General features: G+C 45.3%; 1 protein-coding gene across 1 annotated transcript in view; it reads right to left on the bottom strand.

The window, feature by feature from the left end:
- gpr39 (G protein-coupled receptor 39) overlaps positions 1-14,145 on the bottom strand; it is a 133,859-nt gene extending 119,714 nt beyond the window's left edge. Inside the window, exon 1 of the mRNA XM_038789858.1 lies at positions 13,060-14,145. Coding sequence (XP_038645786.1) covers positions 13,060-13,867 — 808 coding nt within the window. The 5' untranslated portion in view covers positions 13,868-14,145. The remainder of the gene's footprint in view (positions 1-13,059) is intronic.
- Positions 14,146-15,599: the final 1,454 nt, after the last annotated feature.

Here is a 15,599-nt window from a genome sequence, read left to right as displayed (position 1 = left end):
CTCAGGGCACGATTTAGTGGACTTGAGTTAAAGTCGGCTGAATGACACATTTAACAGGGTGTTTCCTGGCACCAGCAGTGATAAATACCAGGTTATCCTACGATATTTTGCCATTTCTTTTTGGCCTCGGTGAGGATCTTCCTGTTGCGGCTGCACTTTAATCATTTCAGCCATTGCAGGAAGACTACTCATGGATCGGGGTGCCATTTTTAAGGGTAGATACGATATTTGATTCCTCTCAGCGAGCCCACCATGGCTTCCGCACTCCTCCACTTCACCCAACTTTCCTCTTCCGGGGTCCTTGACTCCCCCTCACTCCAGGCCAGTCGTCTGGCATGGACAACCTGGTATTTGGGCTTCTTGGCACTGCCAGCTTCACACCTTGCCAGCCTAGCAGTGCACCCAGTCACGCAGGCAGTACCTGGGTGGCGTAGCCAGTGTGCCCAGAGTGCCAAGGTGCCAGGTTGGCAGTGCCAAGGTGCCAGGCTGGCAGTGCCAAGGTGCCAGGCTGGCAGTGCCAAGGTGCTCTGGTGCCAGAGGGAGTGTCAGGGTACCACTCTACCCTATACCCGATCACCCAGTGGCCTGGGTAACCGCACCCCCCTCCAGGTGCCATTTCGACTGATCCATGTTTGTCTGGATCAGTACTAAATGGTGCCTTGGCACGGTCTCCCAGGCACGGCCGGTGAATTCCATGTCCCAGGTGAATCCGATGAACTCATTATTTGAATGAGCCTAATGACTCATTTAAATATACATATCTAAATATACATATCTGGATCTTGCCCAGTCTCACGAGATTCCATTCATATCAAGTCGGGTGCGACGAGGTTGCTGAATTGTGCTGACAGAGTTAGGATTTATATACATTTAATATATATATATAAAGTCTTGTTAACAGTGCTGAAGCCAATATTGGGCACAGAATTACGCAGTTGTGAAGGGAGAGTGCAAGAGCTGCAAGAAGAAATGTCATTTTGTGAAGGCATGGCAGAAGAAGGTAAACAGAGAAAATGCTGTCTGGAGGAAACAGCAGTCATTACATACGGTTGTGCAATGGCAGCAGGTCGAGTGAGGGGTTGGTTGAGATCCAGATGATCTAAACACAAGGAAGTCCAATGGAAATATGCAAGGTGTGGTATTATGACTAGGGATATTACGGTACCTTGGAAGCGAGCTGCTTTTGGTGCAGAAGACTCGCTGCCCATTGGCCCGGGTAAGTCATGTGCCTCTCTGCCGATTGGCTGAAGAAGTCATGTGCCTCTCAGCCGATTGGCTCCGCCTACGAGGTGGGGTATAAGAACCCGTACTGTCCGGCTGTCGGCCATTCTTCTGTACATCTGCTGCCGGGCACATATCTTGTGCATTAAAGCCTATTGTTTGGATCTCATCCTCGTCTCGTATCCAATTGATGGTGGATCACAAGGTACTGTAATTGAAGCAACAGTGGATGAAGATCTGATAAACGTGGTGGACGTGAGTGCACCAGAGAGTGTTTTTCTTCAATTGCTATACCATGAACAGTTGAGTTAACATCCTTGTGAAATTGCAAATAGAATTCCAAAGTTATGGAGGAGAGAATATTCCCAAAATAGGAAGTGTGTCAGGTCCAGTCACATACAACAATCAATGTGAAAAGTTGCCCACAATTGTGGCGAAGGATGAATGGTAAAAGCAAGCCTTGTTAGGAAGAGCCTGCTTAAGTTAAAGAAGTTAGGGCAGTCTATTCATACAGTACCCTAAGTTCTAAGAGAGAGGGTAGAGCATGAACTGAAAAGACTTGAGACTGGGCCAAATCTTCCACGGAGAGGCAACCTGATTGTGGTTATCACTCAGTTCCTACTTTCCTACCTTGGACTGGAACTCCACATTTCACAGGACATCAAACCAGGGCCTGCGGAGAAATGTAGAGAGCGCTTCCTCCTGGAGTCCTTCAGTGTAGTGCAGGAGCATTGGGAAAATACAGCCATAACCCCGTTTATAGCACTAGCTGCTATATTCCAGTAAGGTTGGATGCCTCAGCCGCTTAGACAGGCAGAGGAGGTAAGCGTGTAAGGTAAGGTGGGGCGGTGTCATTGGGGTTTGGGGTTGGATTGTTGTGGGGGATTGGAGAGTCAGGAGAGTCAGGAGATGAAGGGATAGTCAGAGGATGGGGGGGGTATTCGTCAGGGATCCAGTGTGGAGTGCCCAGTGGCACAGTGGTTAGCATTGTTGCTTCACAGCACCAGGGTCCCAGGTTCGATTCCCAGCGTGGGTCACTGTATGTGCAGAGTCTGATCAAAGTCCCATGGTGAGCGCATCTAGCTCTGACTCACGTTGTATAAGGAGCCTTGGTGGGGAAAGCGCTGCGCATAGCCCTGTTTTATACACTGGGGAGCTCTGCTCACGAAGTGACCCCTGACCCCATCCCCAGCCATAATGCACCATGGGAGGATCCCCAGCCCGCCGCATCAACCCCCCACACCCAATCAGGCACTCTCAGCCCGATCACATACACACAAATTTTTTATTTGACTTAAATAACTATTTTTGGTTGATTTAAATTACTATTTTTAATTTCTTTTAAATAACTTTTTTAATTTCAATTAAATAGCTATTTTGAATTTGTTGTCAGATCAAGAGGGATAAATAATCAGTTTTTAAAACAAAATCTAATTAAATAGTACATGGGGATTGGATTTAATCTGACACAAAAACATTTTTCCAAAGTTCAATCTCAAAGGTTTAATTTAAAGGAATAATTCATGGCAGGTCAGCTCCAAGGTGTGGTCTGCTGCTCTTACTCCATGTGGCAGGATGGAGCATCCGCGAGTCGGAGTGCATCGTAGATAGCACGTATAGAGAGGTGGTCACACCGCAGGCTCAGACTCCGCAGGCAGGAAGGGAATGGGTGACCACCAGACAGAGCAAGAGAGTGAGGCAGGTAGTGCAGGAATCTCCTGTGCCCATTCCCCTGCAGAACAGATATACTATTTTGGATACTGTTGAGGGGAATAGCCTCTCAGGGGAAAACGGCAACAGCCAAACTCGTGACACCAGGGTTGGTTCTGCTGCAGAGAGGAGGGGTGATAAAGGCAACAGTGCAATAGTTATAGGGGATTCAATTGTGAGCGGAATAGGCAGGCGTTTCTGTGGCCACAAACGAGTCTCCAGGATAGTGTGTTGTCTCTCTGGTGCTAGGGTCAAGGATGTCTCGGAGCGGGTACAGGACATTCTGGAGGGGGAGGGTGAACGGCCAATAGTCGTGGTACACATCGGTACAAATGACATAGGTAAAAAAAGGATGAAGTCCTAAAAGCAGAATACAGGAAGCTAGGAAGGAAGTTAAGAAATCGGACCTCGAAGGTAGTGATCTCAGGATTATTACCGGTGCCACGTGCTAGCCAGAGTAGAAATGATAAAGGATGAATACGTGGCTGAAGGGATGGTATCGGGGGAGGGTTTCAGAGGGGCCAGTACAAACTGGACGGGTTACACCTGGGCAGGACTGGAACTGATGTCTGAGGGGGGATATTTGCTAGAGCGGTTGGGGAGTGTTTAAACTAATGTGGCAGAGGGCTGGGAACTGATGCAGGAAATCAGAAGGTAATAAAACAGGGACAGAAACAAAAGGCAGTAAGGGGGAAAGTGTAAGGCAGAGAAGCCATAGTCAAAAATCAAAAAGGAAAACAGTACAAGGTACAGTGACTGAGGGAAGCTCAGTGAATAGGTCCAGTAATATTAGAACATAGAACAGTACAGCACAGAACAGGCCCTTCGGCCCTCAATGGTGTGCCGAGCCATGATCACCCTACTCAAACCCACGTATCCACCCTATACCCGTAACCCAACAACCCCCCCCCCTTAACCTTACTTTTATTAGGACACTACGGGCAATTTAGCATGGCCAATCCACCTAACCCGCACATCTTTGGACTGTGGGAGGAAACGGGAGCACCCGGAGGAAACCCACGCACACAAGGGGAGGACGTGCAGACTCCACACAGACAGTGACCCAGCCGGGAATCGAACCTGGGACCCTGGAGCTGTGAAGCATTTATGCTAACCACCATGCTACCCTGCTGCCCCCTAAAGATTAAAAGGAATAAAACGGGAAGTAAAAACATAAATCGAAAGTGACGCGGCAGGTTGTCACATGAAGATATGGGTTCAACGACAAGGAAAATTAGGAGAAAGGTTAAGAGGAAAAATAACTTGGGAGAGGTTACAGATCAAGGTGTTAAGATTCAAAACAGAGGTATAAAAGCCAACATAAGTGTACTTTACCTGAACGCTCGTAGTATTCGGAATAAGGTAAATGAGTTAATGGCACAAATCATCATGAATGATTATGATTTAGTGGCCATTACTGAAACATGGTTAAAGGATGGTCATGACTAGGAGTTAAATATCCAAGGGTATCAAATTATTCGGAAGGATTTTAATCTACATGTCGATTGGTTTAACCAGGTCCGTCAAGGCAGCCTTGAAGAGGAGTTTATTGAATGTATCCACGATAGTCTCCTGGAACAGGATGTAATGGAACCTACGAGGGAACAAGCGGTCCTAGATCTGGTCCTGTGTAATGAGACAGGATTGATTAATGATCTCATAGTTACGGATCCTCTCAAAAGGAGTGATCACAATATGATAGAATTTAAAATACAGATGGAAGGTGAGAAGGTAAAATCAAACACGAGTGTTTTGTGCTTAAACAAAGGGGATTACAATGGGATGAGAGAAGAGCTAGCTAAGGTAGACTGGGAACAAAGACTTTATGGTGAAACAGTTGAGGAACAGTGGGGAACCTTCCAAGCAATTTTTTACAGTGCTCAGCAAAGGTTTATACCAACAAAAAGGAAGGACGGTAGAAAGGGAAAATTGATCGTGGATTTCTGAGGAAATAAGGGAGAGTATCAAGTTGAGGGAAATAGCATACAAAGTGGCAAAGATTAGTGGGAGACTAGAGGACTGGGAAATCTTTAGGGGGCAACAGAAAGCCACTAAAAAAGCTATAAAGAAGAGAAAGATAGATTATGAGAGTAAACTTGCTCAGAATATAAAAATAGATAGTAAAAGTTTCTACAAATATATAAAACAAAAAAGAGTCGCTGAGGAACTGAACAGATTTTTTGGGTCGGTCTTCAATGTGGAAGACACAAATAACATACCAGTGACTGATGGAAATGAGGCAATGACAGATGAGGACTTTGAGATGATTGTTATCACTAAGGAGGTAGTGATGGGCAAGCTAATGGGGCTAAAGGTAGACAAGTCTCCTGGCCTTGATGGAATGCATCGCAGGGTGCTAAAAGAGATGGCTAGGGAAATTTCAAATGCACTAGTGATAATTTACCAAAATTCACTAGACTCTGGGGTTGTCCCAGCGGATTGGAAATTAGCAAACGTGACAACATTGTTTAAAGAAGGAGGTAGGCAGAAAGTGGGTAATCATTGGCCAGCTAGCTTAACTTCAGTAGTAGGGAAGATGCTGGAATCTATCATCAAGGAAGAAATAGTGAGGCATCTGGATGGAAATTGTCCCATTTGGCAGACGCAGCATGGGTTCATAAAGGGCAGGTCGTGCCCAACTAATTTAGTGGATTGTTTTGAGGACATTACCAGTGCAGTAGATAACGTGGAGCCAATGGATGTGGTATATCTGGATTTACAGAAAGCCTCTGACAAGGTGCCACACAAAAGATTGCTGCATAAGATAAAGATGCATGGCATTAAGGGTAAAGTAGTAGCATGGATAGAGGATTGATTAATTAATGGAAAGCAAAGAGTGGGGATTAATGGGTGTTTCTCTGGTTGGCAATCAGTAGCTAGTGATGTCCATCAGGATCAGTGTTGGGCCCACAATTGTTCACAATTTACATAGATGATTTGGAGTTGGGGACCAAGGGCAATGTGTCCAAGTTTGCAGATGACACTAAGATGAGTGGTAAAGCAAAAAGTGCAGAGGATACTGGAAGTCTGCAGAGGGATTTGGATAGGTGAAGTGAATGGGCTAGGGTCTGGCAGATGGAATACAATGTTGACAAATGTGAGGTTATCCATTATGGTAGAAATAACAGCAAAAGGGATTATTATTTAAATGATAAAATATTAAAACATGCTGCTGTGCAGAGAGACCTGGGTGTGCTGGTGCATGAGTCGCAAAAAGTTGGTTTACAGGTGCAAAGGTGATTAAGAAGGCGAATGGAATTTGTTACTAGGGGGATGTAGTTTAAGACTAGGGTGGTTATGCTGCAATTGTATAAGGTGTTAGTGAGGCCACACCTGGAGTATTGTGTTCAGTTTTGGTCTCCTTACTTGAGAAAGGACATACTGGCGCTGGAAATGAAATGAAATGAAATGAAAATGAAATGAAAATCGCTTATTGTCACGAGTAGGCTTCAATGAAGTTACTGTGAAAAGCCCCTAGTCGCCACATTCCGGCGCCTGTCCGGGGAGGCTGGTACGGGAGGCTGGCACATTCCATCTGGAGGGTGTGCAGTGGAGATTCACTAGGTTAATCCCAGAGCTGAAGGGGTTGGATTGCGAGGAGAAGTTGAGTAGACTGGGACCGTACTCACTGTAATTTAGAAGGATGAGGGGGGATCTTATAGAAACATATAAAATTATGAAGGGAATATATAGGACAGATGCGGGCAGGTTGTTTCCACTGGCGGGTGAAAGCAGAACTAGGGGGCTTAGCCTCAAAATAAGGGGAACAAAGAACAAAGCACAAACAACAAAGAAAAGTACAGCACAGGAACAGGCCCTTCGGCCCTACAAGCCTGTGCCGCCAATGCTGCTCGTCTAAACTAAAATCTTCTTCACTTCCTGGGTCCGTATCCCTCTATTCCCATCCTATTCATGTATTGTCAAGATGCCCCTTAAATGCCACTATCGTCCATGCTTCCACCACCTCCTCTGGCAGCGAGTTCCAGGCACCCACAATCCTCTGTGTGAAAGACTTTCCTCGTACATCTCCTCTAAACCTTGCCCCTCGCACCGTAAACCTATGCCCCCTAGTTATTGACCCCTGTACCCTGGGAAAAAGTATCTGACTATCCATTCTGTCTATGTCCCTCACAATTTTGTAGACCTCTTACAGGTCGCCCCTCAACCTCCGTCGTTCCAGTGTTTATTCAACCGCTCCTCATAGCTAATGCCCTCCATACCAGGCAACGTCTTGGTAAATCTGTTCTGCACCCTCTCTAAAGCCTCGACATCCTTCTGGTAGTGTGGCGACCAGAATTGAACACTATACTCCAAGTGTGGCCTAACTAAGGTTCTAAGGGAAGTAGATTTAGGATTGAGTTTAGGAGGAACTTCTTCACCCAAAGGGTTGTGAATCTATGGAATTCCTTGGCCAGTGAAGCAGTTGAGACTCCTTCATTAAATGTTTTTAAGATAAAGATAGATAGTTTTTTGAAGAATAAAGGGATGAGGGGTTACGGTGTTCGAACCGGAAAATGGAGCTGAGCCCACAAAAGATCAGCCATGATCTCATTGACTGGCAGAGCAGCCTCGAGGGGCCAGATGGCCTAATCCTGCTCCTAGTATCGAGGGGTGGGCCTCAGGAAATGGCCTGAGGCGGTGGATAATCGATGTGGCGTACTCCTAGAGTACGCCGCTTTTCAGGTGGTGGAGAATTCAAAATCTGGCACCGCTACCAATTTTGGCGCCAAAACGGATTCTCCGCCCTGTTGCCAAATGCGATTTTGGCGTCAGGGAGCAGAGAAAGATCTTTCTTGGATCTAGTGAATTATGGTAAATTCATACCAAATTTGACAACCTTATTGCATTGCTCAAATTAATCACTTGCGCAATTGAACAAAGTGTGACAAAGCATTCAATTTGTGTAAAATTCAACTGGTAGATGGTATAATGCTTATACATTATGATGTGTTCAATAAAATTACACTAACATGTGATGTCTCTCCATAGGGAGTAGGTGCTGTGATCGTTCAGGTGTAGGATAATGGTACTGAGAGACTAACTGCATTTAGCACACACACAGTGCCAGTGAGTGAAATTATGCTCAGATAGAATGTGAAGAATTTACTTTGATTTTTTGGAGTAAGATGATTTCATAAATGCTTGACTGGTGGTGGTTCCACAATTGAAGCCATTGATGGTTAGTTCGAACCTCCAGTACCCACTTTAGCTGCAGCTTGAATCCAGAGATGGGCTTTGATTTTGTCTTCTTGTTAGTGTGACATTAAGCACAGATGATTGTAATGCTGACCAGCCCAACAAAGGCAGAACCCCACCTGGGAAGATAGTGTTTTCCTCTTTGCACAGAAGTGAGTTGCCATTTACAGCAGATGAAACTGGTGGTACAACTCGCAAGGAGCCTGTAACATAGAACATACAGTGCAGAAGGAGGCCATTCGGCCCATCGAGTCTGCACCGACCCACTTAAGCCCTCACTTTCACCCTATCCCCGTAACCCAATAACCCATCCTAACCTTTTTGATCACTAAGGGCAATTTAGCATGGCCAATCCACCTAAGCTGCACGTCTTTGAACAGTGGGAGGAAACCGGAGCACCCGGAGGAAACCCACGCAGACACGGGGAGAACGTGCAGACTCAGCACAGACAGTGACCCAGCAGGGAATCGAACCTGGGACCCTGGCGCTGTGAAGCCACAGTGCTATCCACTTGTGCTACCGTGCTGCCCTAATAGCAAGGGTATATGAGTATATCGCAAATGGGAGGCCAACACAGATACGGAGTTAAAAATCAGGCCATTTTTTATCCTGAAGGATGGTTTGTCAATTGTTAAAAGTTGTGTTATGTAGGAAGCCAGAGTTGCAATTCCTGAATGGTACAGGTTGCAGTTGCTATGCAATTTATATGATCAACACTATGGATAAGCTTGACAAAGAATAATGCAAAGCCACCTTTGGTGGCCAGATTTGGATAAGGACTTAGAAGACACCATGAAATATTGCACAGTATGTCAAGAAGTAGAAAGAAGCTGCCATCAGAACCTTTGCCATCATGAAAATTGCACCTAAATTTTGCAGAATTTGAAGGGCAGCAAGTCTTCATTGTGATAGGAAGTGATTCAAAGTGGGTTGAGGGTTTCCAATGAATTGAACAGCAAATAGCAAAACCCAAGGGGCAGGGTTCTCCATCCTGCCGCACCTGTTTTCTGGTGCAGTGCACCCCAGGCTCCATCCCAGCAGCCGGCCACACCATCGGGAAATCAGTTGGTGTGAGAGTGCTGCCGGTGAAACAGAGGATCCCGTCGACAGAGAATCCAGCCCAAGATATTTTGTGCAATTTGTTTGCTGCTTAGGGATTCCCAGAGGAGGTTGTCCCATGGACCTCAGTTTTGACCCTTTGCTCTAGATTCTCTCGCAAGATGAAACATCCTCTCCACTGCCAATCCCCCTCAGGACCTTGTATGTTTCACTCAAATATATTTTTAATCAACAGACTGGGGCTCTGCTTTCTAAGAGAAAAAACTGCAGCTGGATTCCCCGTTCCTGAGACTAAGTCAGGATTCGTGGAGTTTGTGGAATTCCACGACAGCAAAACTGGCTGCCGTACCTGGACTGATTCGGCAACTGTTAAGGGGCTAACACCACGTGGAACACAATCAATTCCAATGAGAAATGGTGCTAGATTTGCCGGATTCGCAATTGACACTCAGAAGGCTGTCAAGCTGCAGCCACATATACACACTTCACTCCTCAGTACGCTCAACCCAGCCAACAAGATGACACTGGTTGTGCTGGAGCGCGCCCATCCCACTGATGGGTCGGTTGGGGCCAGAGGGCAGCTGGGGGGCACCCATACGACCCGTGGCCCTAAGTTCACAATTGGCTGTCAGCGGCATGTGCAGTTGCATGGCTGCCTTGCAGGCTGCCGCAATGGTGTTCCGTGCCTGTCAATCCTGACCCCACAGCCCACCTCCTGGCCACCCCCCGCTACACCTCCCGGCCTTGGCAGTAGGCGCTCAATAGACGGCACGACTGTCAGCAAACTATGGCAATGTTGGACATTCTACGTATCCCCTCTCTCTCCCTCAGCAGCCACGGCGCATCTTTCATGATTTTTAAAAAGACAAGTGAACCTTGCTGTAAGGAATTCGGCCCATTGGCAGTGGAGACTCGTGGAGGCCCCAGAGAATATCCACTTGTGCCCACTTATGATATGCTAATGGTGCCGGAGAATTGCGATTTGGCGCGAAAATTAGCAGCCGCCACTATTTCGGCATCGGAACCGATTCTCGGCCCAATCACGTTTCCCTATTCTGGCATCGGCCGACGGAGAATCGTGTCCCTGAGGTTTGCTTTATGGAGCTCTGTAGTATTATGAAGGGGTTTGATAGATTAAGTGCAGTAATCACTCACCACGTGCGGGTGAAACTGAAAGGATGGGGCCATAAATATAAAGTAGTCACAAAGATACTTCTTTTAGTCAGAGAGTGGGCAGTCAAAGAAACAACATAGATGCATTTAGCGAAGTTACATAAAGGAGAAAGGAACATAAGGATATGTTCATGGCGTTAATTGAAAAAGGCAGATGGAGGCTTGTGTAGAATATGAGTCACGGTCCTCCCCCAAGTTCTGAAAGTTTAGGTCAGAAAAGGAGATATCCTCTTGGGATTTAGGTCCTAATATCAAATAAATGTTACAAATAAACAAGGGGGTGGCACAGTGGTTAGCACTGCTGTCTCACAGCATCAGGGCCCTGGATTTAGTTCCAAACTTGGATGACTGTCTGTGTAGAGTTTGCACATTCTCCCTGTGTCTGCGTGGGTTTCCTCCGGCTGCTCCGGTTTCCTCCCACAGTCCCAAAGATGTGCAGGTTAGGTGGATTGGCTATGCTAAATTGCCTCTAGGTGGGTTCACAGGGATAGGGTGGGGGATTGGGCCTAGGTAGTGTGCTCTTTCAGAAGGTCAGGGCAAATTCAAAGGGCCGAAAGACCTCCTTCTGCACTGTAGGGATTCTATGAATCTACAAAGAAAATGTAGTTAACATCAATAAAATGGCTGGTGAAAAGGTGACCCGATTCCTTCAAGCTAATGCTTCCCAAAAGTATTCAAGTCAAATGTATAAACTTAAAGGAAGGGCAGCACGATGGCGCAGTGGGTTAGCCCTGCAGCCTGACGGCACCGAGGTCCCAGGTTCGATCCCGGTCCTGGGTCACTTTCCGTGTGGAGTTTGCACATTCTCCCTGTGTTTGTGTGGGCTTTTGCTCCCACAACCCAAAGATGTGCGGGCTAGGTGGATTGGACACGCTAAATTGCCCCTTAATTGGAAAAAAATGAATTGGGTACACTAAATTTATTTTTTAAAACTTAAAGGAAAAAAGAAAATAAATCATAGATTATCATAGAATTTACAGTGCAGAAGGAGACCATTCAGCCCATCAAGTCTGCACTGGCTCTTGGAAAGAGCACTCTACCCAAAGTCAACACCTCCACGCTATCCCCAAAACCCAGTAACCCCACCCAACACTAAGGGCAATTTTGGCCACTAAGGGCAATTTACCATGGCCAATCCACTTAACCTGCACATCTTTGGACTGTAGGAGGAAACCGGAGCACCCGGAGGAAACCCACGCACACACAGGGAGGATGTGCAGACTCCGCACAGACAGTGACCCAAGCCGGAATCAAACCAGTGACCCTGGAGCTGTGAAGCAATTGTGCTATCCACAATGCTACCGTGCTGCCCGAAATATAAGTAAAGTTTTCAGAAACAAGCATTCCTTGATGAAAGTTTATCATTACGTTGCAAAGTCAATCTTTATTGGAGAAACCCTTAATTGCAGACTCAGGCCAAGATGGGTCAAGGTCCTTCCCCAAGTTCTGAAAGTTTAGGTCAAAAAAAGAGATATCCTCTTAGGAAAAGGAAAGTATTAGTTAAGTTTGATTTGTGAAAGAAATAAAAAACAGAAGTGTATATAATTCATATGGGGCTTGATCACTGGGTAACATTTTCATTAAGGAGGGAGGAGTGTAGTAGCACCCTTTTGTAGTCATTCCTGTGTATATTAATCTAGATCACAACCAGAATAGAGTTTAATTAGGCATTCGAACTCCATGGGTGGGATTCTATATCCTGTCGCACCCGTTTTCTTGTGCGGTGCAGCCCCGCTGGGAGCAGGATCTTCCATTCCGGCAGCCGGTCAATGGGTCTCCCATTGTGGGCATCCCCACGTCATTGGGAAATCCGGGGGCGTGAGTGCCCTGCCAGCGAAACGGTGGATTCCGCCGTCGGAGAATCCAACTTCATGTGTCCCACTGAGTCTTTTTGTCCAGGAAAGATATCACAGACTAACTGGCTGAAGACATCAATGTGGGACCCATGCACATGTGGGCAGCATGCATACAACGGTAGCTATGCTGCCACACCAAATCTGATAGAACAAAGCATTATCGAAAGAATAGTTCCACTGTCCAGGAGAGTGGGTGTCAAAATTTGTGATGGTCTGCTGCGATTGGAACAGCCTCACTTTCAGGATGGTACAGTTCTTACCAACAGCTATATGGCAATCCAATGTGGAAAAAGGGGAGGAGGTGAAGTGGGGCAAGAGGAAAGGAAGAGGCAACCAACATAAGCCCATTCTGGCTGGGCTAACCAGACTCATTTGACAGCTTCAAGTAAATGGAACCACAATTCGCCATTCAGTCCCACACCTCAGCTTCCATCACATTGTCACGAACGATCATAGTATCCTCTTAGTCACAATGCAACAGTGAAAACCAATACAAAATAAACATTCTAAATCGACTCATGCCAAATTGCAAACAGACGTCAACTAACACTCCCTTTGTGCCTGTCTTCCGTTTAACTTTGCTAGGCCTAGAGCACCTCTGCACATGTGGTTGCGGCATGGCTGCTGCTTTTCATTGGCAGGGAGATTGCAGATGAACTTGTAGGACAACCTCAAACAGCTCTGATACCTAAAGGCTCAGTTGCAGACTGCACCATCTCAGCATGGACGGTAGCAAGCTTGGCTTGCTGACTGGGAATGCAACCAGTCTACCGTGTTTTTCTTTCGAAAATTATAAAGCCAAACTAAGCAGTACTACATCATTAGAAAATATTGAAATACTTACCCAAAAAGATAATGCTCTGTTTTCTGGACGATTCTGTGGCTGTACTCCCATGTTTCGGTAGGTTTTTGCTTTCAGTAGCTGAAGCATTAGACTTCATTCCAATTAAAGTTTTCATCATCTTTTTGCACATAAATGCAACTGAGACAAGAATCACAACATACAGAATGAAAGCACTGAAAACACTCAACTGGAACGTGATCTGATGGGAGCTGAGGTTGGTGCAAATAGTTTTATTTGATTCCCTGATGTCACAGCTATTGTTACGAACATTTCTAAAAGCCTTAATTGGGTCCTCCACCCCCATTGAAAAAAGGAGAGGCAAGGCGACGCAAAAGGAAGTCAGCCAAACAAAACAGATCAACTTCACTGTTCTCGAACCAGAGACAGATTTAAACTTGAGTGGGTGGCAAATTGCAATGTAACGCTCAAAACTCAAAGTAGCAACGTGCAATATTGTGGCATAGCTACAGCTTTCAAAGAGGAAGTGATAGATCTTGCAGGCTGCATCTTCAGTGGATGTTAAGAATGGATTCCATATCGCAATGTACAATTCCACAGGAATTCCCAGTATAAGAACAAGCAAATCCGCACAGGAAAGGCTGGTCATGTGATCTGTAACACTCTTCTGAAGATATCCTTTCTTTTGAAGAACATGTGCGACTTTTATGGTTAGGCTGTTTCCAAATACTCCAGCCACAAAAATAATACTGTATAATATTGTAAGGCCAACTTTGACTGAAATGGCCACATCAAATTCAGACATATGCTGGTGGTTGAAGTAGGTTTCACATTCAATCTGATGTCCCATGATTAAAAATAAAGTGATAGAATTACTTTCTGATCAGTTTCGAAAGAAAGAAAATAACGACGAACAATTTAGATGCTTTTTACGAAATGTCAGCCCAAAAGGTAATCGGTTCCAAGAATTCAAATGAGCACTTTCCCACAAGTCAGAATGAGCAAAGTTCACCTTCCTGGAAGACGTGAGAAATCACATCAATTCTTCCCTTTATCGTCCAGAAGTTAAATTGCTCTCTTGTTTTTAAAAATTTTTACTGGAAAGCTTCTGGATGTAGCAACTGTGCTGTCCGGTGTAAAATCTTTGACTATGAACTTCGGTAGATTCTGTTAAATATTAAGCACATAATCTCACTGTGACGTACTTGAAGCTTTGGAGCAATGAGTGCAGTCTGAGCCTTTGAACAAATCAAAATGATTGGACGCATATGTAAACAAAGGTGGGGCGACAGGAACGGAATGGTTTCTTTTGCTCGTAAAGGAACAGATCTCTGCAGTGATTAGTGTAGAGCATTATAAATATTATTGTTAACTCGCTCACGCTCTGCTTTGCAGTTTCATCCAGCCATCACTAACTTCTACAGATATATGAACATTTGTTTTTTCTGGTGGGTGAACCAGTCTTTTTTATCACTATTGTGTCTGTAACATAACATTTCAGAAAATTGTGCAAATTTCCCAACAAGGAACCATTTGACCTCCATGTCCGTGTTTGCACACAAGCCCCCTCCAACTCTAACTCCTGACCGCCAAGCCCCTCTATTCCTTTCTCCGTCACCTATACTTCAAGCCACCTATTAAATGCAAAATGCTTTCTGTTTCAACCTCTCCAAATGGAAGAGAGTTCCACATTCTGACAGCTTTCTGTTTAAAGCAGTTCCTCCTAAATACTGTCACAAATATCCCAGTGCCTCATTTACCACCCTGATTGTGGGCTCACCAGCAAGAATAACATCCACCCCATCGAACCTGTTAATATTTTTAAAGATTCATATCAGGTGTCCTCTTCATCCTCACTTTTCCAGAAGGAATAATCTCAGCCTAGGCAACATTTCCTGAGAATTCCTTTCTGGTAACATCCTTGGCCCCAAAGGTGTTGAGTTTTTAATGGTAAGCTGTCAGCATTCACATTCATTTCCTATCTGAAACTGACCACAACTTCAGGATTTCGCACATTAACTACTTAACACAGAAATACTGAAGTTGTGGTCCTTCACTCACTGCAGCACCATAGGTTACACTGAGGAACGCCCCTCCACCCACCGCTTGCTAGCAGTCAGTGAAATGAATTGATCTGAAAATAAATTTCCATTTTCTGTTCTCACATCACTGACAGAAACCCCAGAAAAAAATTATGTCTTGTTCAATAAGGTGTAACTGGGTTTTTAATAGAAATCTGAGTAGAAATAGGAGTTAACAATAATACTTATAATGCTCTAGGCTAATCACTGTAGAGATCTGTTCCTTTACGAGCAAAAGAAACCATTCCTTTCCTGTCGCTGAATGATCAATCTGACCCCGAAAATTATTTTTCTTATACCTGTGGAATATTGTTAACGTCTTTGCTGACCCATAAAATCTCTACAGTGCAGAAGGAAGCCATTCGGCCCATCAGGTCTGCATCGACTCTCTGAAAGAGCACCCGAACTTAGGCCCAAACCCCCATCTTGCAGACCCTTATAGGGGCAATTTAGTATGTCCAATCCACCTAATCTGCACACCTGCGGGAGGAAACCGGAGGA

This window comes from Scyliorhinus canicula, chromosome 2, assembly GCF_902713615.1.
Source record: "Scyliorhinus canicula chromosome 2, sScyCan1.1, whole genome shotgun sequence".
NCBI classification, from domain to species: domain Eukaryota; kingdom Metazoa; phylum Chordata; class Chondrichthyes; order Carcharhiniformes; family Scyliorhinidae; genus Scyliorhinus; species Scyliorhinus canicula.
This window is presented reverse-complemented; position numbering and strand designations above follow the sequence as displayed.